At 52.8% G+C, this 24,815-nt stretch overlaps 4 protein-coding genes across 5 annotated transcripts in view; 3 read left to right on the top strand and 1 right to left on the bottom strand.

The window, feature by feature from the left end:
* Positions 1 to 507, bottom strand: part of ASPSCR1 (ASPSCR1 tether for SLC2A4, UBX domain containing) — a 35,034-nt gene extending 34,527 nt beyond the window's left edge. Inside the window, exons 1-2 of the mRNA XM_071574002.1 lie at positions 403 to 507; positions 233 to 288 (exon numbers count right to left, since the gene is read on the bottom strand). Of these exons, the coding sequence (XP_071430103.1) occupies positions 233 to 288; positions 403 to 507 (161 nt within the window). The remainder of the gene's footprint in view (positions 1 to 232; positions 289 to 402) is intronic.
* Positions 508 to 6,827: 6,320 nt separating this feature from the next.
* Positions 6,828 to 13,827, top strand: NOTUM (notum, palmitoleoyl-protein carboxylesterase). Its single transcript, XM_071573659.1, has 11 exons — positions 6,828 to 7,427; positions 7,689 to 7,741; positions 7,860 to 7,955; positions 8,462 to 8,522; positions 9,377 to 9,435; positions 10,468 to 10,570; positions 11,359 to 11,550; positions 11,895 to 11,995; positions 12,096 to 12,243; positions 12,501 to 12,548; positions 12,656 to 13,827. Exons 1-11 carry the CDS (start codon positions 6,916 to 6,918, stop codon positions 12,960 to 12,962), a joined length of 1,680 nt encoding a protein of 559 aa, XP_071429760.1. The 5' UTR covers positions 6,828 to 6,915; the 3' UTR covers positions 12,963 to 13,827.
* Positions 13,828 to 13,923: 96 nt separating this feature from the next.
* On the top strand, positions 13,924 to 18,148 carry MYADML2 (myeloid associated differentiation marker like 2). The gene is made up of 2 exons (XM_071573660.1): positions 13,924 to 15,874; positions 16,325 to 18,148. The coding sequence occupies exon 2, from the start codon at positions 16,726 to 16,728 to the stop codon at positions 17,632 to 17,634; it is 909 nt and encodes a 302-aa protein (XP_071429761.1). The 5' UTR covers positions 13,924 to 15,874; positions 16,325 to 16,725; the 3' UTR covers positions 17,635 to 18,148.
* A 3,776-nt stretch (positions 18,149 to 21,924) lies between these two features.
* On the top strand, positions 21,925 to 24,814 carry PYCR1 (pyrroline-5-carboxylate reductase 1). 2 transcript variants are annotated; one of them, XM_071573419.1, is made up of 7 exons: positions 21,925 to 22,061; positions 22,178 to 22,248; positions 22,342 to 22,521; positions 23,088 to 23,309; positions 23,630 to 23,722; positions 24,108 to 24,271; positions 24,368 to 24,814. In XM_071573419.1, the coding sequence occupies exons 1-7, from the start codon at positions 21,995 to 21,997 to the stop codon at positions 24,516 to 24,518; spliced, it is 948 nt and encodes a 315-aa protein (XP_071429520.1). In that variant the 5' UTR covers positions 21,925 to 21,994; the 3' UTR covers positions 24,519 to 24,814. The 2 variants fall into 2 exon arrangements, with proteins under 2 accessions (XP_071429520.1, XP_071429521.1); XM_071573420.1 differs by lacking the exons at positions 24,108 to 24,271; positions 24,368 to 24,814 and adding an exon at positions 23,860 to 24,093.
* The last annotated feature ends 1 nt before the right edge of the window (position 24,815 follows it).

Raw genomic sequence — 24,815 nt, 5'->3', positions numbered from 1 at the left:
AGTGACAGTGACAGGAGGCCTCGCGGTCGCTGCCAGCAGCGACAGGAACGTGGCACGGCGACATCGAGTGAGCCTGACCTGCCTCTCAGTGTGTGTCCCGGCCTCCCGCACACCCACCGCAGGTCCGCCAGGCCCGGGACACAACCTGGGCCTGGCTCGCTGAGCGGCCACGGGTTCGGCCTGTCCTAGGCCCGCACCTCGCCGGGCCCGGCCCCGCGACCACACCACTCACTTCAGGCCGTACTCTCCGGGGCTGCCTCCCTGTTTCCTACACACCTCCTCGAGCACCTGCGGAAACAACAACAGCGCCGTCACCGCCCGCTCTCGGACCCCGTCCCGTCCCGTCCCGTCCCGTCCCGTCCCGTCCCGTCCCGTCCCGCCCCGCACCACCAATGGACCCACCTGCAGCAACACCGTACCGGGCCCCACCCGCACCGTAACCCGCCGCCCGGTGGGCGCCAGCACCGACACCGCAGCAACGGTGCCGCCCCCACCCGCCGCCGCCATCTTTGCCGCGCGCGCGACCGGGGCGGGGCGTGGCCGGCGCTAGGACCGCCCCCTTGGGGGAACGGAGCGCGGGAAACGGCCCGGAGGGAAACGGAGCGCGGGAAATATTCGGGTGGGGAGCGGAGCGCGGGGAACGGACCGGAGGGGAGCAGAGCGCGGAGAGCGCCCCGTCGGGGAGCGATCCGCCGGGGACCGCAGCGCGGGCGACCGCCCGCGCTGCGGTCCCCGGCGGATCGCTCTCCGACGGGCCGCTCTCCAGCGGGCCGCTCTCCCCTCTGCTCTCCCCGGCGGGTCGCTCCCCGACGGGCCGCTCTCCAGCGGGCCGCTCTCCCCTCTGCTCTCCCCGGCGGGTCGCTCTCCGACGGGCCGCTCTCCAGCGGGCCGCTCTCCCCTCTGCTCTCCCCGGCGGGTCGCTCCCCGACGGGCCCCTCTCCCCTCTGCTCTCCCCGGCGGGTCGCTCCCCGACGGGCCCCTCTCCCCTCTGCTCTCCCCGGCGGGTCGCTCCCCGACGGGCCGCTCTCCCCTTTGCTCTCCCCGGCTTCCTCACCCCCCTGTACAACCTTCACTGTTGTGTTTCCAGGGTATTTGTAACTATCTGGATGCGCAGCCCAGTCAGAGAGGAACACAGCTTTGATAATAGAGAACATCCAGTGTTACACAGTTACTTTGTACACTACTTTTCCTGCTTTCCCAGCGTTATAACTACTTCCCCCCTCTTCTATGCTCTATTGGTCATTTAAATTAAAAAACTCTCTTTACTTTCGTGTTTTCTCTATAACTTTTAGCAAGTAGCAGGGCCAGACACGGACCAAAATAGTAATATTTTATGACTCTAATATACCAGGGCGGGCTGCTTGGGCCGCTATCCCGTGGCTGACAGAGCTGTGTTACCGCTGGGGCTTGCAGTGTCGGGATCAGTCGCCTGTCGCGAGGAAATAAAACATTTCCTCGTCGTACGGGTATTCTTCCCGGCAGCGCAGGCGGCGCCTCCGGACCGAGTCAGAAACGCGACGCCCGCCGCATCCTGGCTGTCTCCCGAGCAGTGATGCCGAAAATCCTTGCACGTACGAGGTTCTCCTCGGCCAAATAACAGCACTGGAGAACCCCGCATGTCAGAGGGGAGCGTCCTGATGCCTTCCCAGTGCCACAGGGGTGTCCAGGCAGTGTCACGATCGGGGGCATCGCTGGTCAGACAAAGTACAGCATCCTGCTGCTCCGGAAAGCCATTTCTTCTTGCTAAAAAAAAAAAAAGATAAAAAAGTTGGTTGGGAACCTTATGGTCAGTGCTACAAACTCAAGTGGTCAGGTGAGATGTCTGCAGCCAAGGAAACAAAATTATCATACATTTTACAACACGAAATTTCCCAGAGACTTTATTTCATTTATGGGCTTCCCCATCGGTCCCAGCATGGCCTTCTCTACATAGAAGGCACACTCAGATTCAACGACAGTCTGTTTTGTTTACTATGATAAAAAAACCCTAATCTTTTAGTTTGGGTAACCACTGGAATTTATTTAGCCTAAGTTTCTCTACTTATATATTTGTCATATATGTTAAGCTTAAGTTAAATGCCTCCCTGACACCCGATCCCCTCAGATCTGGGGAGCTGAGCAGGGTCAGCCCCGGTTAGCACTTGGATGGGAGACCTCCTGGCAATACCGGGGGCTGTAGGTTCAGTCCCGAGGACTTTACTGTCACCATCCAGGCTCGCTCAGCCGTGGCAGATGAACCTCAGGAGTAAAGGGTGAGGCCAGTTCCGCACTCGCTGTGCCTCACCTAAAAAATCCACTGCACAGCTCGAAGGACACACCCACGTGGGGAGAGCCCTTCTCAAATCTGCGTTCCGGAAGCCGAGCCGTGGTGAGTCCCCACTGCTGCCCCCAGCACCCACAAAAATGTCTGCTTGCTTGGCTTAGAAAGGAAAACGCTCCTTTTAAGGAAAGACACTTTCGTGATAGATAACACTTGCTTGTTTTCACCATAATAGCAGTGTGGGAGAAGGGAGAAGAGGATGGGAATTTCAATGATGGAGATACATCCTCTTGCTTGTGAATGTGGATTCGTAAGTCCGCCCAACATCGTAACTGTTCAGAGAGATGTAGCAATAATAACAAAGGATGCCTAGGTCTATAATGTTTAAAACAACACTTAAAATCTCTTTTTGTTTGTTCTTTCCATTCCACTGGGCAGCATCACTGCCACAACACTTACAGAGCTACTGTGTTTGGGGTAGATAATATAATCCCTATCTTTTCAAACGCGTTTTGCTGTAAAACACATGAAGAGCTGTGAGGACTTACAGGCAAGATTGTTCTGAAAGTTGACACACTTTTGCCTAAAAAAGAGTGCAACAAACACCTACAATGTTCAAGTCCTTCTTAGTCTTTAAAATAGGGTAGAGATGCAAAGTTCTTCAAGTATCTCATGCATAATGAAGATGTTGTGTTCTTCCACTAATTAATACCTTTACACAAGGTATGAAGGAGAAGAGACAATTAAGATGGCTCTGTTAACTGCAGTGATTATTCCACTGCTCAGATGGAGCAGCCATTCCATTTTAAAAGTGGCATTTTGGGTTTCATATCCCAAAACACTGGTCTCATTTCTAGGTGGGGGTAGCTCCTATTTGATGTCTGAAGCAGGCAGCTGTTTCCTATTTTGCATTTGGAAGTGACACATCCCGTAAAGAAATGTTGCTTCTGTTAGAAAGATACTGATGTAATTTGAGCTGAACACTTCCAATTTATGGGATTAGAGGTGATTCTGGTTATTAATGGCATGGCATAATCAGAAAGTTGCATGGAGGTGAAGAGTCACATTTCATACCCAGAGCCATTTCTAATCTCAAATATTTATCTGAAATTAGAGGCATCAGGAGAGAAAGAAGGAGGAGGTAACCACAACCTGGAGTTCATTAAAGTGCCACAAAGAGAGAGGAACTCATTAGGAAATGGCTGAAAACACCCCTATTTCAGATTTCTGCTACTGTCAGGCTGGAGGATGCCTGCAAATCTACCAGGGAAGGTCCAGCTGAACAACATCCTCCAAAAACTTCTCATAAATTGCATTTCATTAGCAATTACATTGATTACATTAGTAATTACAGTCAACACACCATGGAATGATTTTCCTTAATCCCACCTTTCAGGCAGCTGGTGCTTTGGTTTCAGAATGTAGCTGTGAACACCTAGAAATATGTAGTAACCAGCTCCAAAGCATGATGCAGAGCACACAACTTACCATAGTAACAATGATTCTGGAAATTGTTTCCTGCTGCCTGTACAAACATCACTGACCATGCAGAGTCCTGGAGATATTCAAGAGATGGTTCTCACCCAAGCATCCCCCAGCATGCCACATCTGCACCCAGGCTATGAGTGGGCTCTGCTGCTCTCCCAGAGTTCTTTACACCCCCTGCCTCCAAGGTCAGAGCAGTCAGCAGTAGCATGACTGTGCAAAAGTAGGATTGTTCCTGTTCAAGAGTATTGTTCTCTGGGGTAACATACACCACACACACATTTCTGATCAACACAAGGTCCAAGAAACAGGCCAGAGAACCTTCAATGAACCAGGCTGCAGAGTGGCTCAAATGAGGCATGAGACGTGGCTACAAAAGGAAACCATACCCATGGCATGGGCCTTTACACAGGACTCCAGGTGTAACCCTCTTGGTTCCTGCCAGGGAAACATTCAAAGGGCAAGTGCTGGGCCTGCCTTGGTCCTGACAGGGCGCAAGGGAATTGAGAACTGTCTCATAAGCTTTTGTATAACATAGTCCAATATGCTGAACATACAGAACTATCTTGGGACATAGTGGAACACATTATGCAGGACTTTTCACTTTGGAAGGTATTAAAATGAAAACAGCACCTCCCTTAACATTATTTCCAATCATTAAAAGTATCTTGCTTGCCTCCTACGTACTTCACTCCTACCAATAAAAATGCCCAATCTTCAGTGCCTGGGGCAGGATTGCAATTCTTTCAGCTTTCTCTGAGCTTTTGTTCTGAGCTCAATCTATTCCATGCAGGCAGGCTCTCATCAAAAAATTAAAACCCACTGAGCTTCTCATGCTGAAGAACGGTGTCAAAACATTCTCTAAAATCTATTATTTTGATGTTCTCTCAAGTTCAGTATGTCAAGGAGTTGAACACTTCCAGATTTAAATGTCTGGAAGTCAAAAACCTGTGCTGCCAGACCCTCCTATAGCTTTATGCTCTTCCTTGCAGCTCCTTGATCTGCCATGACAGGTAATAAAACATTTTATGGAGCTTTGGAAGGATAACACAAGTGCTCTGAAAGACCCCTCTAAAATGACCTGAGCCAGAGCTAAGAAATCTGAGGAGGGCTCAGTAAAGCCAAGCCAGGCAAATCTTAAATTTTCTTGCTTCACCTCTTGGGATAAAGATTGGCAACTTTAACACGCATTCCTCCCTGCCCCTATGATCTTCCCTGATGCATCATACTCAGTCACCCTCTAATGCACCAGCTAGTACAAAGCATTATGGAGAGGAGGGACTCAGCCCTCCGTGGAGGAGCAGCACAGACACCAGAAGGCAACAAGCCCAACAGCAGGAGGCATGGCAGCTTTTCTCTGAAGGATGGAGTTCAGCAATCTTATCCCTCTTGGTTTCCTGCTGTAGTTAGTGGACTATAAGGTCCTGGAGTTGTTTATGCCAGCTGTTCCAAGGATCCTGGAGCACTCCGAGGACTTACTGCTTCATCTGTTCAGATTCTGCACCAACAGACCAGTTTGCAGCTGCAGCTCTGCTCAGGCTGACCAATGAGCTCTGCAACTTACAGTAACAACTCCAAATGATCCACTGCTCTGATCTGGCATGGAGAGTGAGGAAAGGATGTTTAGGTCAGTGTAGGGAAAGTTAATACAGAATTTACTGGGACCAAACACCTATCAGTGCATTTGCGGAGGGGTATAGTCAATTTAGTGGCTATTCATGGCTTTAGAGTTACCATTGGTAGTATCAGCACTTACATAAAACATTTGAAGGTAAAAATCTGAGTGAGGACTGAGCAAGAAAGTTAAAAGAACCAACACGGCAAGCAAACCAAAACCACATGCTACATGTGTAGGAAACAGAGCTGAGGATACACTTAGAAAGTCCAAAGATGACAAGGTAAAAAATGTAGTTGCAGCAGCTGAACAGCCCTAACTCCTGCTTGACAAAAACCCCTTCCATGAGCTATTTTCAGATCATACTTTTTTCACCTTTTCTGATCCCACAAAGATTGTCTTTCCCAGTAAAGACAGTCTCCCTGCTCTTTTATCAAGGGCTGTCAAGGAGCATGAGCTGTCCCGTTTTGTATCTAAATTATTTACTCAATGCATAGCATTTTCTCTGGTTTTCCTCAGTTTTTAATTCCATGGTCTGAGAGAAGGACAGCATTTCCATGGATTCTCTTTCTCTCAGATGACAGGCACTCTAGTGACAACAGCGCTTTTTCTCCAGGATTCTTTTTGCAATCACTGGAATCGTTCAGGCCCTCGGGAACAACTGGGAAGAACCGCCGGCGGTAAAACCTCGTGAGCTGCCGAGAGCACCAAGGCGAAGCCTCCACGGAGGCTCCAGCACCCCCGTGAAAGTTGTGTCTCCGGCCGGAGGCTGCAGCGGGGCCGGGACCCCCCGCCTCGGGCTCGCCGCCTCCACGGGCCCTCCACGTCCCCTCCTGCCCCCGGCAGTAGCACTCTCCGGCCGGGGGCGATCCGCCGCCCGCCCCGGGCACCAGCGGGAGCTACGCGGACCGGACGCCAACATCTGGGGCCAAATGACCGCCTCCCACTGCGCCCTGCGAGCCGGGGCACGGCCGGAGCCCGGCTCCGCGGCCCACTCACGGACCGGCACGGACAGCCGCGCCAGGGCGGCCCGAGGGCGCGGGGCTGAGCCCGGCCGGCGGACCGGCGGCGGCGCGTCCTGGGGCGGGGCAGGCAGCGGCGCCCACGCGGAGCCGGGGAGGAGCTGCCGTCGAGGCTGCGGGGAGAAGGGGGAGGGGGGGCACGGGGGGCGCGGCGCGGGCCGGGGGCGCCGCCGCGGGGGCTGCCACGTGCGGGGCCTCGCACTGGGCGGCCCGACCTGCCCCCGGCCCCGGCGAGAGGCCGCCCTGGGCCCCCGTCGCCCTGCGGGTGAGGCTGGCGGGCGCCGCCGCCACAGCCGCGGCCCCGGCGCCGGCAGGGGCGGCGATGGCGTCGCCGTCAGGCGCGGGGCGCGCCCCGACGGAGCGGCCCGCCGTGCCGGTGCGGCGCGGCGCGGCGCAGACCCCCCGCTCCCTCCGCCTCGCTCCGAGGGGGCGGAGGGCAGGGCAGGGCGGGGGCTGGCCGGCTGCTGCCCCACGCGGCGCCCGGGCTGGCGGCGCCCCCGGCGCGCTCCCCGCGCACTCCGTGCCCCTCTGTCATGCTCGCCGCCTGGGAGCGGGCGGCGGGCTCCTGTGCCGGCAGCCGCGCCGCCGAGCCCGCGCCGCCGGCGCTGCCCTCGCCGCCCGTCGCCGACCCCCGTCCCCGCGGCGGGGCGCGGCGGAGCGCGGGCGGCGCTGCCCGCGGCCGGGGTCTGGCTACGGCTGCCGCCGCGGCGAGCGGCGTGTGGCGGCGGGCGGCGATGGGCACGGCGGCCGTGCACCTCCTGCTGCTGCTGGGGCTGCTGCACGCCGGGCCCGGCGGCGAGGGCCGGAAGGGCTGGCGGCGGCGAGGCCCGGTCGCCCGCGAGCGGGGCGAGGCGGCGGCGGCGGCGGCCGAGAGCTTCCCGTTGGACTTCACCGCCGTGGAGGGCAATATGGACAGCTTCATGGCGCAGGTCAAGAGCCTGGCTCAGTCCCTATACCCCTGCTCGGCCCAGGCGCTGCCGCACGACCTGCGCCTGCACCTCCTGCACAACGCCTCGGTCACCTGCAACGACGGCAGCCCGGCCGGGTGAGTCCCCGCGCCGCGCCAGCCCCTCCGCGGCCCCTGCGCTGCCCGCGCCGCTCCCGCCGCTCCCCGCGGCCCCGGGCTCGGCCCCGAGGGCTGCGGCGCCACCGCGCGGCCCTGCGCGGCACCGGCGGCACCGGCGGCGACAGGTGCAGCGAGCGCCGCCCTACCCCGGGCCGTGCCGCCGGTGCCGCTCCGCGTCCCCCGGAGCGCTGCGGCCGGCACGGCTCCCGCTCAGGCGCCGTCCCTTGTCTGTGCCCGCAGCTACTACCTGAAGGAGTCAAAGGGCAGCCGGCGGTGGCTGCTGTTCCTGGAAGGTGAGCGGCGTCCCCCGGACCCCGCGACGGCGGCCGCGAGCGGGGCGGCGGCCCGAGGTGCCCTCGGTGCCCCGACCCCCGGCCCCTCGCGGCCGGCTGACCTCTGTCCCCTCGCCAGGAGGGTGGTACTGCTTCAACAGGGAGAACTGCGACACCCGCTACGACACCATGCGGCGGCTTATGAGTTCCCGGGAATGGCCCGCGACCCGCGTGGGTGAGTCGCCCGGTGGGGCAGCCTGAGGGAGTGGAGCCGGGCCAGGGCAAGTGGCCGGTCGCTGCCTCGTGATGCCCCCGCGCCGCGAGCACGGGCAGGCGTTCGGGTGCACAGGTATCGCCTGCTCCTCCCTTCACTCTCTGCTTATGCTCCAGCTGCCTGAATATGCAAATCTCTGTCACTCACAAAGATCGTCTAATTGCATATATTGGAATTCACCTGCTAGGATTTGTGTTTTGGAGACCTACTTAAGTAGGCATTACAGGACTTTTCCATACTACGAGAAGCTTCTAGACAGGTTTCATCTGTAGCATGAAGCAAATTCTGAATGTCATATCTGCTTAAGGACAAATTTAGAAATATTCCCTCTGCTCCCCTTACCAGTGTTTTTCATCATGGAAGTTTGTTTCCTGTGTAGTCAGAGGTTTTGCATGAGGCTACTAAGGTTCCTCTGAAGCCACAGACTGTCATCTGTATGTTTCTTGTTTCTTTGTGCCCATCTGCAGGAACTGGGATCCTGTCCTCGCAGCCAGAAGAAAATCCCCACTGGTGGAATGCAAACATGGTGTAAGAAGGGACTCCGGAGAGAAATAGCTTTGTACTTAAACAGCATCTCCTGCCTTTTAGGCTGGCAAGAATGCTGCAGAGACAGGTTGAAACTAATACTTGGAAGAGGGAATTGTGTGTTTCCTCATTTGTTGTAGTTCAGTTCTCTAACAAGTAGGGCTGACAAGGTCCAGAGAAACTTAAGTTCAGTCTCTTTGGAGTTGTGGGGTAATCTAATGGAGTAAAACTGGGGATAGCTTAGTGAGCCTTCTCAAATGGCTGGAGGGGTGAATCCATCACAAGTGGTGGGCTGATACTGTGCTACACATCTGCCAGTTTGAGAGGAATGTGTAGCAGTTCTAGTTTAAAGAAGCGAAATGAGAGAGACCAATATGCATCTGTAAGAAGGCATGTTAGTTTGTCTCCTGCAAGATGGAGACAAAAATGGGAAGATAATTCCTTCAAAAATCTCCATTGGTTGTAGTCAGCATTTGTGCTGCACTGACAAGAATATTTTCATTTTCTTTGTGAAAAACTGAAGGACAGATTTTCTCTCTGATAGACCATCTACAGTATTGGCAGGATAGCTAAAAGCAACATCATGGCCCATCATTCTTTCTCTAAGCTCAGTGCTTCAATTAAATTGATAAAAAACATTTATTGATTTAAGTCAGCACAACTACTGGTGTTCAGGAGAAAATTTAAGGCAGTTGTAGTTGTCATTTGGTGTGGAGGAAGGTAAGTTGTCAAACTGGACAGAAACTCTTCCCTTTTTCCCTTCCCCGAGTTTAATTTTCTTCCAGTTAGGTGACCCCTTTCTCACCCCACTGTGCATGTCCGAGGCACAGCAGGACTCACACAGCTCTCTCTTACAGATTCATCCCGTATTGCTCAAGTGATGTTTGGAGCGGTGCCTCTTCCAAGTCTGAGAAAAGTGAGTGTTGCTGATGGGCTGTTGCTGCCCCAGACATCGCACATTAAAGGATGTGGCCAGACTTCTGTGAAACCACATGGACGAAGAACAGGCTTTTTCTTGCTGAAGGGCAGGAAAGAATATAAAGCTACTTCCAGATAAAACATCCTGATCTCTTTAGCTCAGGCTGTTTTGACATAGTTCAGAGCCACTGCTCACAGAGATGTTACACTGATGCAGTATGCGAGGATTAGAGGAGCAAAATTCCTTTTAGATGAATCTCCAGGTTCTAGCATGCAGCAAATTAATTGGTGTAGCTGAGCGACCCCAGCCTTGCACGTGACTTTGGCATGGCTGACCTGAGAGGAAGGACTGTGAATTTAGTGTTAGACTTTAACCAAGAGAATATTTGGCCTTAGACAGGAGCCATCGTGTGTCAGGCTAAAGTTGTCTGGAGGTTTCTTGGGAATCAGAATAGTTCATCTTAATACATGCACTGCCATCGGCTGTTGTTCTGGTGATGTCACAGTCAGGGACCTTTCCACTACATCCCAGCTCCTTGGAACTGTTCCTGTGGAGCAGTTATACACCAATAACCACAGCTGCTGGTGGTGCCAAGGAAGTGGTGTCTGTGTAGGTGTAACATTTTGTGAGGCATTGCGTGTCTGAATTGGCTTTATGAATGGGGGAAAAGGGGACGCAATAAGCTGGAACTGAGATTCCATGTGGTAGGAAGGTGTGTGTGTTCTTCCTGTATGGAGAAAGGGTCCCTTCTTGTTTTCCTACTCTAAGTTTCTCCATTCCTAAGCACTGTTGTAGGACAGTGCTTGTGTGATTGTGTATTCAGATCACTCTATTAATTTTCTTTCAGTGGAGCATGTTTTGTAAGGAGTGGGGAGGATCTCATTAGGTATACTTGGTACAGGTGGACAAAATGAGCCTGGGTTTAGGTTCATAATCCCTTTGGAAAGTTCTAAAGCATTTTTGGAGAGAGAATAAAAGTCTGAGCCTGAAAAGGAAACAGTTTTGTTGACACTGAGCTGTCTCTTCCAGATGAATATGCCTTCATGGGAGCACTGATCATTCAGGAGGTTATAAAGGAGCTTGTGGGAAAAGGTCTGAGCACTGCGAAAGTGTTGCTGTTAGCAGGGAGCAGGTAGGTATTCACAAGATTCACTTTGATGAGGACAGGAGATATCTGCAGTTGAAAGCTGTTAGGGGAGAGGTCGCAGCAGCTCTGAAACATTTTTGCTAGGACTGCAGTAACACTAAATTGCAAACCCTGTATCTCTGCTCAGTTTTCTGCTGTAAGGGGTGCAACAGGATAAGACAGTATTATTTCCTCAGCTTCTGGTCCAGGTACCCTTAATGGAAAACAGAGAAAATAGTAACAAGGCAACGACTTGCAAGATAACAAGATAAAAGCTTTGCATTCTCTGCATCAAGAATGCTGGTATGAGATGCACCCCTGCTGTAAATTGATTCAGCACACCAAATTAAAAACCAGACTTGTCTTACACAGGTGCTCTAGATTGTCCTGTGTTGCACAAAGCTCTGGTACACTCAGCACATGTTACACAAGGGTATAATAGAGAAACTGCAAAGGGTAAATTTGTCTCACTTCAGATTCTTTCAGTTTTTAAGTAGCCAAACATCTTGCAAATGATACAGAGTGCATGTATTTCCCAGAAGAGAGAATAACAACAGGGGACTTGGGTTTCTGGGGTACCAGATTGTTACTCAGCATAGTTACTTTATTTCTGAGTGTTTTGCAAAGCAAAGAAATAATGCGGTGACTACCAACTTCGTGATGTATGGTTGGGTAGCTCTGCTGTGGGTAAAAGAAGATGCTTATAGTGTGTCACTGCTGGCCAGGTGTGCAACACCTGTGTGTACAACACCTGTGTGTGCCTCATGACTGCAGTTCTGACATTGCTGTTGCAGTGCTGGAGGAACAGGAGTGCTCCTGAATGTGGATCGAGTGGCAGAGCAGCTGGAGGAGATGGGTTATCAGGGGATTCAGGTTCGAGGCTTGGCAGACTCTGGATGGTTCCTGGATAACAAACAATATCGCAGAACCGACTGTATCGATACCATAACGTGTGCTCCAACAGAGGCCATCAGAAGAGGAATACGGTACAATCAGATACTCTAAAAGTACATTGCTGTAAGAGTCTAGATTCTGGAGAAGACCTTCTCCTCCTCTATCTTCCTTCATTTTCATACTTAAAGTGTGTTTTTCCACTACGTCAGTGGTTTTTCAGTAACTTTATTGAAAAAGACAATAATGTAAAATCTAGACATGCAAAAGAACTCATGCAGATGTAGCTTCTCTAAAATATGTTGATGGGACAATGTAGCCAAGAGAGAGGTGTGCTGTCAGCTGGAACTCTAATCAGAACAGAAATAGACTGGGATATGGAGAGGCAGTTGTTAGGATTGCCATGTGCTTCTCATTCCACTATTGCTTTGTCTCCTAGATACTGGAATGGCATTGTTCCTGAACGCTGTAAGCTGCAGTTTAAAGAAGGAGAGGAATGGAATTGCTTTTTTGGATATAAGATTTACCCCACTCTTCGATGTAAGTATCAGAGGAGAGGTATAACATGGATTCTAAGGTTTCCTCTGTATCCACAACTGGCTTAGAGTGATACCTTTTGTAAATGTTTTTGTCTTACTAGGTCCAGTCTTTGTTGTTCAGTGGCTCTTTGATGAGGCCCAGCTTACTGTAGACAATGTGCACCTCACTGGCCAGCCTGTTCAGGAAGGGCAGTGGCTCTACATCCAGAATCTGGGTAGGGAGCTGAGAAACACCTTGAAGGATGTGACGTAAGTGTTTCACTGAGGGAAAACCTGGCATGTTTGTTTCTAAGGGACATTCTTATCCTGTGTCCTGGCATAATTTCTCAGATCTCTGCTGAAAAAGGAGTGTTTTAAGTTTGCTAATTATTAGCTTGTCCACTTCAGGAATATTTCCTTTTTCATTTCTGGGTAAAATTCCATCCTCTCCCTAGTCCAGAAGGTTCTTTTCAGCAGGAGTTGCTTTGTCCTTCAAGGCATAATCCGTGTTTCCTTTCTTCCTTCAGCGCGAGCTTTGCTCCTGCCTGTTTGTCCCACGAGATCATCACACGCAAGTGAGTTGTTGTGCAGACCCTCAGAGGTGCCGGGGACGCGGCTGGGGAACAAGCCCATCCTGCCATCCCGACCCCTCTGACGGGACCCGAACGGTTTGTCTTTTCAGTCACTGGACTGACATTCAGGTGAAGGGGACATCGTTACCCCGTGCCCTGCACTGCTGGGATCGGAGTCTGCATGAGAGCAACAAAAATGGGAAGGCCCCTCTGAAAGGCTGCCCGATCCACCTGATTGACAGCTGTCCATGGCCTCACTGCAACCCCTCGTGCCCCACCATCAGGGACCAGTTCACAGGGCAGGAGATGAATGTGATCCAGTTCCTCATGCATATGGGGTTCGATGTTCAGAAGATGGCACAGCAGCAGGGCCTGGAGCCCAGTAAACTCTTGGGAATGCTCAGCAGTGATAACTAGGGAGGGCTCATCAGAGAGGTAGAGATTAGATCAGGAGGAGAGAGACTCTCAGCCCTTCTCCCACACTTTCTAATCCTCTTCCTTGCGCTCCTGCAGGCAGACGCACGCTCACATTCATGCACGCTCACACCTGTGCACACCCCATGCTCCCTCGCTCTTGCACACTTAGGGTGTGTCAAGAGCAAAACAAAAAAAAAGGCAATTTCTTGCTTACACTATTTGGCTGGAACTCATTCCCTCCAAACTCCAGGCCTGAATTTTGGCCAGTCACATCCTCTTCCTGTGTTACACAAGGCAATTGGATGCAGGGAGTAGCAAAGCCATACGTAGCAGCGATGAGAACTTTTCCCAGATCTGGGGTGCCTTCCCTTGCCGTGAATTTTACATCATAGACTTGATACAAGTGGTGAAAAAAGCAAGCACTGGATTTTTTCTGTCCAACTAAAAGTGAAGGAATGATTACATGACTTCCTGGAGGTCAGCATCTCATGCTGAGTCACAGTATACAGACCCAGGACATATGCTAGGGATGGACACTCTTGTACTCAATTTATTCATATTATTTTATAAAATTACTTTTTTATTACTTTTTTTAAACTAAGCAAGAAATATAAATGGTATTGTTTTGTAACATATTTTTTTTTAAATAACGAAGAAGCCTCTTGCTACTTTGGCAATGTGGACCTATTTATTTTAATATGTAAAATGCTATTTATAAGGGCTGACCAGAGAACCATACCTATGTCTTTGTAAAGTTGTATATGCTGCTCATTTGGATGGGTTATCCTGATGGTCACTTGTGCCTGGGAGAGGGCTAAGGGTGGTATTGACAATTTTTTATTAATTAGACTTCTATGTTCCCCTGGCAGTGTTCTTTGTCATTGTTTCTTTGAGGAAGAGGTTGTAATACGAGGTTTAAGTACAGAGACTTTCACCCAGTACCTGATGTTTGCAGACTTGCACAGCGTTTTTGGCTTGACTCTGATTTCCCAGGTACTCCAGGGCACTTCACTGTAAGGTGCAGGGAGATCTGGCATTGCAGCAAAGTCCTGTCTTCTCATGGCCAAAATGTTTGGTCAGACTGTCAGAAGCATTTGGAACAGAAAAGGCAGAGCACACGAGACAAGAATCAACAGATTTCTTGTAGTCATTTGGGAACACACCTACCGCAGCACAGAGAATCCCTTTTGATGGTAGTGGGAAAGAGAGCCAGGGAGGGATTGGGAATTCCTGACAGGCTGGAGAGGGGGCTGCTCCTGGGATGGGAGCTTCCCTCTGCAGCACAGAGTGTGGGGAGACCTGCAGGAGGAGCACGGCTCCCTCCCTGCTGCAGGAGGCCCTGGGACCAGCTGTGTGTGCCTGGGCTTGTGGATGTGGCTACACAGTGTGCAGGTCAGAGAGAATTTGGTCCTCCTTTTAGAAAAATTCCCTGCCCTTTCATGATGGGCTTTAAAAGGTTAGAATGGTGGTGCTGTTTGTGAGATCCCTTGTCTTGGGTGACTAAAGCCCAAAAATGAACCAAACCACAGCCCTTTGGTTCCTTTTCATGGACTTCAGGAAAAGCCGGGCAGGACCATGGAAGGAATCAGCTGTCCTGCTGTGCATGGCAGGATTAGCACACATTGAAGATAAAAAAGTAGCTAAAGAGAAAATTAATATTACTATCAGCAGAACTGAAAAGCAGGAAAACCAGTGGAATTTCCCTATGATCGGTTTGGAGATCACTGATATCCTTTATGTTTTAATGCCTTGGGTGTAAAAGTAAAATTGTCCTGGTCAGATGTTTCATCTGTTTTCTGCTCTGCAGCAGCCAGTGACAAAAGGGCAAGACTGGAATAATTCGGTACCATGTGTTTGTACTCTTAAGATCTTGCAACTAAATGAGGCTCTTTATCTCAGAGGTAATGGCTGTGGTCTGTCTGATTCACTTCTCTGCCACTGTGTTGCACTGCTCTGCTGGTGTGATTTTGGGGATCTTTACCCTCTGCCAGCACTGCCTGCAGTGCTGAGGGCTCTCCAGAGCTCTGGTACCACGTCTCATGTGAAAGCAGGAGCTGAGCAGCAGGACCAGTTCTGCCCTGAGCCCGGTGTCACCGGTGGGTCACTGTGCAGGGCAGGAAGTGTCTATGTCCTCAGGTGGGCTGTGACATGGAGTGTCCCTGTGCTTTCTGCTGGTCCCTGGGCAGGTACAAAGTGATGACCAGAACGTGCCACAATACAGACAGTAACACACATGAGGCCTGGAGAACTGCTAGAGGTGAAGGATTAACACAGAGAGTGGAGGGGGGAGAACCTGTTCACCTGGAGCTCCCCGGCTCTCCTGCTGCATTTCCTGTTTATTGTGATGTTAATTATGCATCTTTCACCCCAAATGAATGCAGGTTTTGTACTTCTAGCACCAGAGTTCTTTTTAAGGAAAATGGGAGGGACTTGAGATGGATGAAAGAGATACGGAGGTTACCAGAACGTGACCGATCTGAAGGTAGGCTCATTTTATCCAAACAGACAGAAATTTGTACTGTTCTCATGTGAACCATTCCGTAAAGTTACCCTGCTTCCACCCTGGGGTGAGCGCTGCAGGTGAGGAGTCAGCAATGCTGCCGTGGGGCAAGGGAGGAATTTTTTTACTATATTGTGGTTTTCATTTTTCCCATTCTGAAACTACACCAGAATTTTTCTTTGGCGCTTTTAGAGTTAGAATAAGAGACTTCTGGGTAGAGGCAAAGTCTGAAGCGCTGTATACCACGAACGGCTGAAAGCTTTGATCCCACAGGAGGGAGGGTTTGACACTATGTATTGAAATCTGTATTTCAAAACAGAGCTAAGAATATCAAAGCAACCTCTTTTTTTTTATTTCTTCCAGCAATTGTATTTGGTTTTGGCATTCAGACACAAGAATAACTGGTTTGCACGTAAGTAAAACAGACAGGGATGAGTTTAAGAAAATGGTGAGGACTGGTGCTCTAAACCTTCAGAGCCATAAGCTCTCCCTAAGGCTCAAAGCACAGTAGGTAAATATATCACTGCTCCAGATCCACTGCAGCAAAGTGAGTCAGCTTTTATCCAGCCTCTGGCCTAAATCCTTTTACAAGGGTTATGCTGCCGTTGGGCTTGTACCCCCACTCAGGAACTCTGGGGTGTGCAGAACTGGGCTCGGCTGGCTGGATGAGAGCCCACTGCACAGCCAGCCCCCTCCCCTCGGCGCATTCCAGTGACTCCAGCGTTTCTAGAACAGCAGGAGGATAATCAAGAGCCTCTGATGGAACTCTCAGTTTCAGTGTTAAATAACACCGGCTCCCAACAGCTGAGGGGGGGCAGGACTCATTCCAGAACTATTAATAAAGCCACTATTTATACTCCAGGTTCCTGCAAACGGTGCAGCAGAAAACTACAGCTGCAGAGCTAAAATGGAATAAATGTCATCTTCCAGGGAAAGCACCATCCTGGGGGAAAAGAGACAACAAAAGGAGGCACAGAGCACAGGCAGGTTTCAGACCTGAGGAAGTGGAATGAGTGGATGGCAGCACCCTGAATTCGCAGCCAGTGGGCAGAGCCAGCCAGTCACCTCCCTGCAGGCGCAGGTCTGTGCAGAGCTGCCAGAGACGCTGTGTCAGAGGCAGCTCCCATTGATGCCGGCAGAGACCAGTGAGATTCGAGCTGCCACTCCACTGATCTGGGACCAGGTGTGACTCAGGGCAAAGGAGCAAAAGCCCGAACGGACATTTGAGGGAGCTTTGTGTGCATTTTCTGCTGGACTGGAAAAATGATGGAGAGCACAGGAGGGCCATATCTGAACACGGCTGCAGTGACCTCCCCCGTCGGAATAGTGCGATTGCTGCAGATGACCTTTGGATGCACCACGTTCAGCCTGGTCGCCCACCAGGGGGGATTCAGCGCTGCGTATGGCACCTTCTGCATGTTTGTTTGGACCTTCTGCTTTGCCATCACTGTGTTCATCATTGCCTGTGAGTTCACACACCTGCACAGCTGCCTGAGTCTTTCCTGGGGAAACTTCACTGCTGCTTTTGCGATGCTTGCCACACTCATGTCGGTCACAGCTGCAGTGATCTACCCGCTCTACTTCGTCCAGGTGGGCTGTTACCCCATCGGCTGCGAGGTGAGAGACTTCCGCATTGCCGCCAGTGTCTTCGCAGGCCTCCTGTTTGTCGTGTACGCTGCCGAGGTGTTCTTAACCAGGGCAAAACCAGGACAAGTTACCAGCTACATGGCCACCATCTCTGGGCTCCTGAAAATCGTTCAGGCCTTTGTGGCCTGCATCATCTTTGGGGCACTGGTGAATGATAGCCAGTATGGCAAATACGTGGCGACACAGTGGTGTGTGGCTGTCTACAGCTTTTGCTTTGTGGTGACAGTGGTGGTGGTGGCTTTCAGTGTCACAGGTAAGACGGCCTTGCTGTGGTTTCCCTTCGAGCGCTCTGTGGTCATCTACACTTTTGGGGCTGTGCTGCTGTACATGAGTGCTGCAGTCATCTGGCCAGTGTTCTGCTTTGACAGCAAGTACGGCTCCCCACAGCGCCCCAGCCTGTGTGCCAAGGGCAAGTGTCCCTGGGACAGCCAGCTGGTGATCGCCATCTTCACCTACGTCAACCTGCTGCTCTATGTCCTGGACCTGGCATACTCACAGCGCATCCGCTTTGTCTCACACCTCTGAAATGGGTTGGATGGAGCTGTTCCGGCTGTGGAGCCATTGCGGGCGCGGGGCAGGGAGGCACTGGACAAAACCATCATCCAGACTTCAAGGTGAAGACTGACTGCACTGATGCATTAATGACCTGGAGCAGGTGGGCTGCAGCTGGTGCCAGGCACAGCCCACCTCCCCCATGGTTCTGCCTCATCCACCTGGTACACAGCTCCATGTGCGTCTGCTCACAGTGGGAATGCTCACAGCCAGGGCTGCAGGCTACTGGATTACTGAGCCAAATATTAGGAAAGACACTGAGGATTTTGAAATCGTTACCAGTGTTAACGGTAACCAACTGACTACCCAGGAAGTGGGAAAGTTAAAAGCTGCATCAAGGAACACCAGTTCTGGAGATGAAAAACAATTCCTCAGAGTTTGGGTTCATTTGGGCTGTGTGGTAAGACATGGAATGCCTGCAACTGTGGGCAGTTCCAGTCGGGGCATTTCTGAGAACGTTGTAGCTGTAATAGTATTTTGAAGGTTACCAGTCCGTTCCCTTCCTCTTTCACTGTCTAGCAAAGAAAGGGGGTAAACTCAAGCATGCACCTTGGAGGAGGCCTGGGTAGTATTTAGCAAACACTAAGTCACTACAAAAATGAAAATTTGCAAAGCTGGGACTCTGCTGCTGAGCATCGAGGTGCAGAGCAGAGCCAACCTGCAAAGTGACCATGTGTGACCTGCTGTCCTTGCTGCAGAAGGTACCTTGGCACATACTCTGTCTTGGCTCATGGGCTGCTGTTTCTTTATACTGATGTCAAGATTTTTTATTTCTGGAAGCTTAAAGATAAATTCTGGGGAGATAGGAAAGGGAAGGTAGAGATTAATTGATCTCAGAGTGCTGCACAAGAAACCAAACTGGGCAGGGAGGGGGCACGGACAGGACAGGACAGGACATAACAGAATTTACACACGCTGGGAGCACTGCCCCAAAGCAGCTCAGGTGCAGGATTCCAGAGCCCTGTGCACCACTGAGGAACCACATTTCTCAAACCCATCCCTGACAAAACACTTTGAAGTCCCACACTGCTCAACTCAGATTTCAGGCTCAATAGGAATCTTCATTTGTTCCAGGGAGGAGCCAGAATGTCCAAGTGCTTGTGCAGCAGATGCAGACTCGGTGCTTTGATTAAAATCTCCAGTAGCTGCCTGTCAGAAGCAAGATTTATTTTTTAACCAAGCTAAAATAAACCTGAATGGCAGATGTACACATACATCTCCTAAGATCAGTGTGCTGTCATCCTGCTTTCCACACATCCATTGCAGCAGATCCAGCCTTGCTTTCTGCCCAAAAGCAGAGCTCAGCTCAGTTTATTTTGATGTATGAAGCCTGAACACAGACCCAAAAAAGTACAGACACAGGACAGCTGAGACCTCTGAGTGGATTCTTTGCAGCAAAGTCACTCAGGAAAAAGGAAGGAAACTTACTTTTCATCAGTGCTTTGTGTGGGGTTTGAAAAGCAGAAGGAAAACTTGTTGGGACAGATTGTGCTGGATGATTCTGTACTGAGCAAGGATCAACCCTTAGCAGTGGGGACCATTACCCAGGAAACAGGGCAAGAATTGTGATCCAGCACAAAGGGAGTGCATAGAACAGCCTTCCAAGCAGGTTTTCTCTTTTGCAAGTCCCCATGAAAGGCAGGGAGTCCCCATGAAAGGCAGGCAGTCTGGAAGATGTGGTCCAACAGGAGTCTGCTAAGGCAAGACCCAGGACTATCTGCTATAGATATAAACCAGGAGCTTGATTTCTTGCCACTGAAAAAAATTATGGGTTGTACAAGTACAAAATGCTGATTTGGGAAAGGAAATCTGCTTGTGTTGAAGGCAGCTTACAAAGAGCCACTGCACACAAAGGGACCTCAAGCATTTATGATGTATTCCTGATAAACCCATCAATGTGGACAAATTAGGCTGTATCACTCTTGAAAATCACTTATTTTTTGTTACTATAGAGCACTAAAAAGCAAATAGGTGCCTGTGAAGCACCATGGCTCCTGTTAGAAAACTCAACCCTGCCAAGCCTGGGCAGGGTGCCTGAGGAAAGCCCTGTCTGGCAGGCCCTGGGGCAGCTCTGGGAGGATGGGGGGCCGGGGAGAGGGTCCCCAGCAGCGAGGGCCTGCAGGTGGGGGTGCTTGTCCCCAGCCGTGACACTGCCAGTCACTTGAGCAGGGGCAGCTCTTGGGAAGCTCCTGGGCTGGTAGTGTGTGGTTCAGCCAGCCATGCTGACTTCTTGTTTTGGGGAGATTTTGCACTAAGTAGGAGCAGGAGCAGCAACACAACAAAATCTGACAAAGACACAAGTTGATGCAACTTACACTGAGCCAGTGAGAACCAGGTACCTGGGGGAAAATGGGGGTAAAATCGAGTGCCTTCTCAATGAGGAGGAAAGAGAATTTAACATGGAAATCATGATCCCACTGACTGGAGGAGTCAAATACAAGTCATTGCCAAGAACAGTGTGTTCAGATTTAGCTTTCTCATCTGCCAGCCAAAGACTGAGCAAAAAATGTGAGCATGGTCAAAATGGCAAAAAAATGATTGTGGACAACAATCCTTTATTTTAGGAGAAAAAAAATTAAAAAAATCAAAACCTCATGCTTCAGTGGTTAAAGCGCTCCCCAACCATTGGAAACTATGAGATTGCCCAATCCAGGGCCGAGAACATCTGATCTCTTGCTCAGCAGTATTTACCAACCAGCTCTGTCATGATTCAGTTCATCAAACCCCCTTAATTTCCAGTGCATATCTACCTCCTTAATTAACAGGTGAGGATCAAGTAGCTCACCACGGACTGGGCTTCCTGAGACACCAACCATTTTGGGTAAGCTGATGTCAGGATGGATGTGTGTTCATTGGGTGTTACAGGCTTGTGTTTGCAGCCAATCCCAACCACGCTCAGAGGATTCCAGCCTGGATAGATTGACATAAAAATCTGAATCGTTAAGAGGCTGGGTTTGGTTTGGTTTTCCCCTTGTCTTTCCGAAACCTTTTGGTTCGGTATCCTGAAAAGACAATATTTAGGAAGATTAATCCACAGAAGAAATACAGATTTCTGTCAATAAAGGATCGAGAAAAAAGCCACAAAAACCAGAAACTGACGTGGTAAGATGACATTCAGGAAAAAAAGCACTGCCCGATGCCCGGGTTTTACAGGGGCACTCGGGACCGTTCCGGTGCCTCCACCGCGCAGGGCCGGGGGCTCCGAGCGAGGCCACACCGGGCCCGGCTGGGAACGGGCGCCAGAAACTGCGCCGCAGTTCACGTGCAGGGAAATCCCTCGGGAAACCTACGGGCAATTCCCAGAGCACGAGGTGCCGCCGCTCCGGGACCAGCGGGACCCGCAGGGGCCGGCACGGGGAGCGGGGCCGGGCACCAGCGCGCCTCGGTGGGTCCGGGCGGAGGTGACGGGGGGACCCGGAGGGTGCGGAGCGGTGGGAGCGCACGGGGACCCACAGCCGCTCCTGGTGCCCGCTGCGGCGCGGCCCTGCCCGACCCCGCGGGGATTCCGCGCTCCACCGAGAGAGCGGCTGTGCCCGAGGGGCCCGGTCCGGCCCCGCTCCCTCGGGCCCCTCCCCGTTCCCAACCCGGCCCCGTCCCTCTCCGGCCCCGCCCCGGTCCCTACGCGGCCCCGGCCGTCTCTGGCCCCGCCCCGCTCCCTCCGGCCCCGCCCCGGTCCCAACCCGGCCCCGCTCCCTCTGGCCCCGCCCCGCTCCCTCCGGCCCCGCCCCGGTCCCAACCCGGCCCCGCCCCGGTCCTAACCCGGCCCCGCTCCCTCTCCGGCCCCGCCCCGCTCCCTCCGGCCCCGCCCCGGTCCCAACCCGGCCCCGCCCCGGTCCCAACCCGGCCCCGGTCCCTCCGGCCCCGCCCCGCTCCCAACCCGGCCCCGGTCCCTCCGGCCCCGCCCCGGTCCCAACCCGGCCCCGTCCCTCTCCGGCCCCGCCCCGCTCCCTCCGGCCCCGCCCCGGTCCCTACCCGGCCCCGTCCCTCTCCGGCCCCGCCCCGGTCCCAACCCGGCCCCGCCCCGCTCCCTCAGGCCCCGCCCCGGTCCCGGCTCCGGCGCGCGCACAGCGCCCCCTGGCGGCAGGGCCCGGCCCCGCAGGCGGTGAATGATGCAACACGCGGGGGCGGTTGCCCCAATGGCTGGCGAAGGCCGCGCCGCTGGCCCCGCCCCTCGGCGCTGAGTGGTCGGAGGGCCACGCCGCTGGCCCCGCCCCTCGCCGCTGAGTGGCCGGAGCGCCGGCGCGGCCCCGCCCCTCGCGGTCCCCCCGCCCTGCGCGCGTGGCCACGTGGACGGTGGCGGGTCCGAGTGTGGCGGGGCCGCATCGCACCGGCCATGAGCGTGGGATTCATCGGCGCGGGGCAGCTCGCCTTCGCCCTGGCCCGGGGCTTCACGGCGGCAGGTGGGCGCGGGACAGGGGACAGCTTGCCTTTGCCGTGGCCCGGGGCTTCGCAGCGACAGGTGGGCGCGGAGCGGGCGGCGCCGATCTCCCGTGCTGACGCGCGATACCGTTCGCAGGGGTCCTGGCTGCGCACAAGATCACGGCTAGCTCCCCGGACACCGACCTGCCCACCGTTAGTGGGCTGCGGGTGAGTGCGGACCCGCGACGAAATCCGAGCGGCGGTGCTCCCCCGCGGGCCGTCCCGGGCCTCACCGGTCCCGTTTCTCTCCAATCGGTGCAGAAAATTGGTGTGAACTTCACGGTGAGCAACAAGGACACGGTGAAGAGCAGCGATGTCCTTTTCCTGGCCGTGAAGCCGCCCATCATCCCCTTCATCCTGGACGAGGTGGGCCCCGACATCGAGGCCCGGCACATCGTGGTGTCCTGCGCGGCCGGTGTCACCATCAGCTCCATCGAGAAGGTGAGGGGGAGATGGGCCGTGAGTGGCCTCCAAGAGCCAATGCAAGGGACAGGCATTATTTGTGCTTCTCAGGACAAAAGTCAAGTAGCAGCAGCCAACTGGTTGCTTTTGGTCATCTTTGCCTGTACTCATCAGCCAACGTTATTAGAGGTTTTATCCAGCTCTTCCCTCACATGAGGTGCTGTCCGATCATGTTTCTCAACAGCAGTGAGTCATCACCCCTGAATTTCTGCTGACTTTATGCTAAGTGTCTGCAGGAGCTGTTTTGGACACCTGTGGGTTGATGTGGGAATGAGGCCTTTGGCTTTACTGATCCCAGTCCTGGCTCTGCCCAGCTCCTTCTTCGCTGGTACTGCCGAAGCCTTCACATTCACTCATGGGCTACTGTGTCTCAAAGCAGGGTGTTGGGATACACAGGTCTCTCTTTCCCTTTGCTTGTGTTGTTTTTGCCCAAGGGGGGTACTTTCCTGGACAGCCTATTGATGCTAATTATGCACTAAAGCTGATGTTTTTCCCTTCTTTTTTTTTTTTCTTACTTTCTATCTCCAATGATTTTCTGCCCTAAGAAACTCTCTACCTTCTGCCCCACACCAAAAGTGATCAGGTGCATGACCAACACCCCTGTGATTGTCCGGGAGGGTGCCACAGTCTATGCCACTGGAACTCATGCGGAGGTGGAGGATGGGAAGCTCCTGGAACAACTGATGGCCAGTGTGGGCTTCTGCACTGAGGTGGAAGAGGACCTGATCGATGCTGTAACGGGGCTCAGTGGCAGTGGCCCTGCGTATGTATGTGCTGTTTCCTCAATTTGTGACAGTCTTGGGGAGTCCATAGCCAGTGTGCAGTGTCCATGTGTCCATACTGCAAAACATAAGCCTGTGGTTAGCATGATGTGGAAGCTGAATTTCTTCCACTCCCCAGTACTGAGCTGTAACTAGTGAGAGGGAAGCCTGGCATGGCGCCAGTGCAGTAGAGAGAGAGGCTTTTGTCAAGTCTAGGAGTGGTAGGAGTCATAGAATGATCCTGGAGCTCTGGATTCTCTCCTCCCTGGGACTGTCAGTCCTGGAGCAGAGACTTTCAGTCACCTTCTTTCTCTGTCTGGTCTCAGGCATTCACTGCCCTGGATGCTCTTGCAGATGGGGGAGTGAAGATGGGCCTTCCCCGCAGGCTGGCTGTTCGGCTCGGAGCACAGGCTTTGCTGGTCAGTATTTCCTCCTCCAGAACAAACTGAGTCTGTGCCTGCTCTGTGCAGGGGATTCTGCACGTCATGGTTTGAAATTATCTCAATCCTCTCACTTAATCTATGTTAAAGAATGTGTTTGATTTGACTGCACTTAGGTTCCCAGTGAGGGACTATGGGAAGTGTCTGCAGCAATCTGCTGGCACTGGTGGTGATATGGGAGCTGGGGCCTGGGAATCTGTGGCTCCTCTGCAGGCTTCTTCAGCCCTGAAAAGTGTCTTGGCAGCCTGCAGGAGCCTGATTTTGCCTGCTGTGAGTGTTAGTGCTGCTCTGTGCAGTGGAGAACAGGAGTGTGTGGCAGTGGTTTCCTCACTCGGAGCTCTGGCAACTGTTTTCCTTGCTACAGGGTGCTGCCAAAATGCTGTTAGAGTCTGAGCAGCATCCAGGTCAGCTGAAGGACAATGTCTGCTCACCTGGTGGAGCCACTATCCATGCCCTGCACTTCCTGGAGAGTGGTGGCTTTCGCTCGCTCCTCATCAATGCTGTGGAGGCTTCCTGCATCCGGACCAGGTGGGAATCTAGGAAGTCCTAAAGAGCCTTAAAAGCTTGTCCCCTACCTTCCCCATGTTCCTTTTGCTGTCTTCGTCTCTCCCCACCCCATTACAGGGAACTTCAGCATTTGGCAGACCAAGAGAAGATCTCCCCAGCAGCCATAAAGAAAACTTTATTGGACAAGGTGAAGCTTGAGTCTCCTTCTCTGTCTGTGGCATCTGCCAGCAAAGTCAGTCTGTTCACCAGCAAGAGCAAGAAGAACTGACCAGGCTGCTGTAGTCTGGCAGTGCCGAACATCAGTGTCCTGGTTCCAGCCAGGACAGGGTTAATTTTTGCAGTAGCCAGAAGGGCATGGCCAGGACCTGGAGGTTATTCTGTCCCACCTCAATGCCAGGGGCAACAGTAGAGCAGGGGAAGGGTCACCTCTGGTTGGGTAGCTTTAGCAAGCAGTCATTTCACCTGGTGAAAAATCATGTGTGAATCATTTGCCTCTGTATTGTTGCTGTAACTGTTCGTTTCTTATCTCACTGCTGTTTCCAGTAAATTGTTCATATCTCCATTC

The sequence above is a fragment of the Pithys albifrons genome, chromosome 19 (genome assembly GCF_047495875.1).
Source record: "Pithys albifrons albifrons isolate INPA30051 chromosome 19, PitAlb_v1, whole genome shotgun sequence".
NCBI lineage: Eukaryota > Metazoa > Chordata > Aves > Passeriformes > Thamnophilidae > Pithys > Pithys albifrons.
This window is presented reverse-complemented; position numbering and strand designations above follow the sequence as displayed.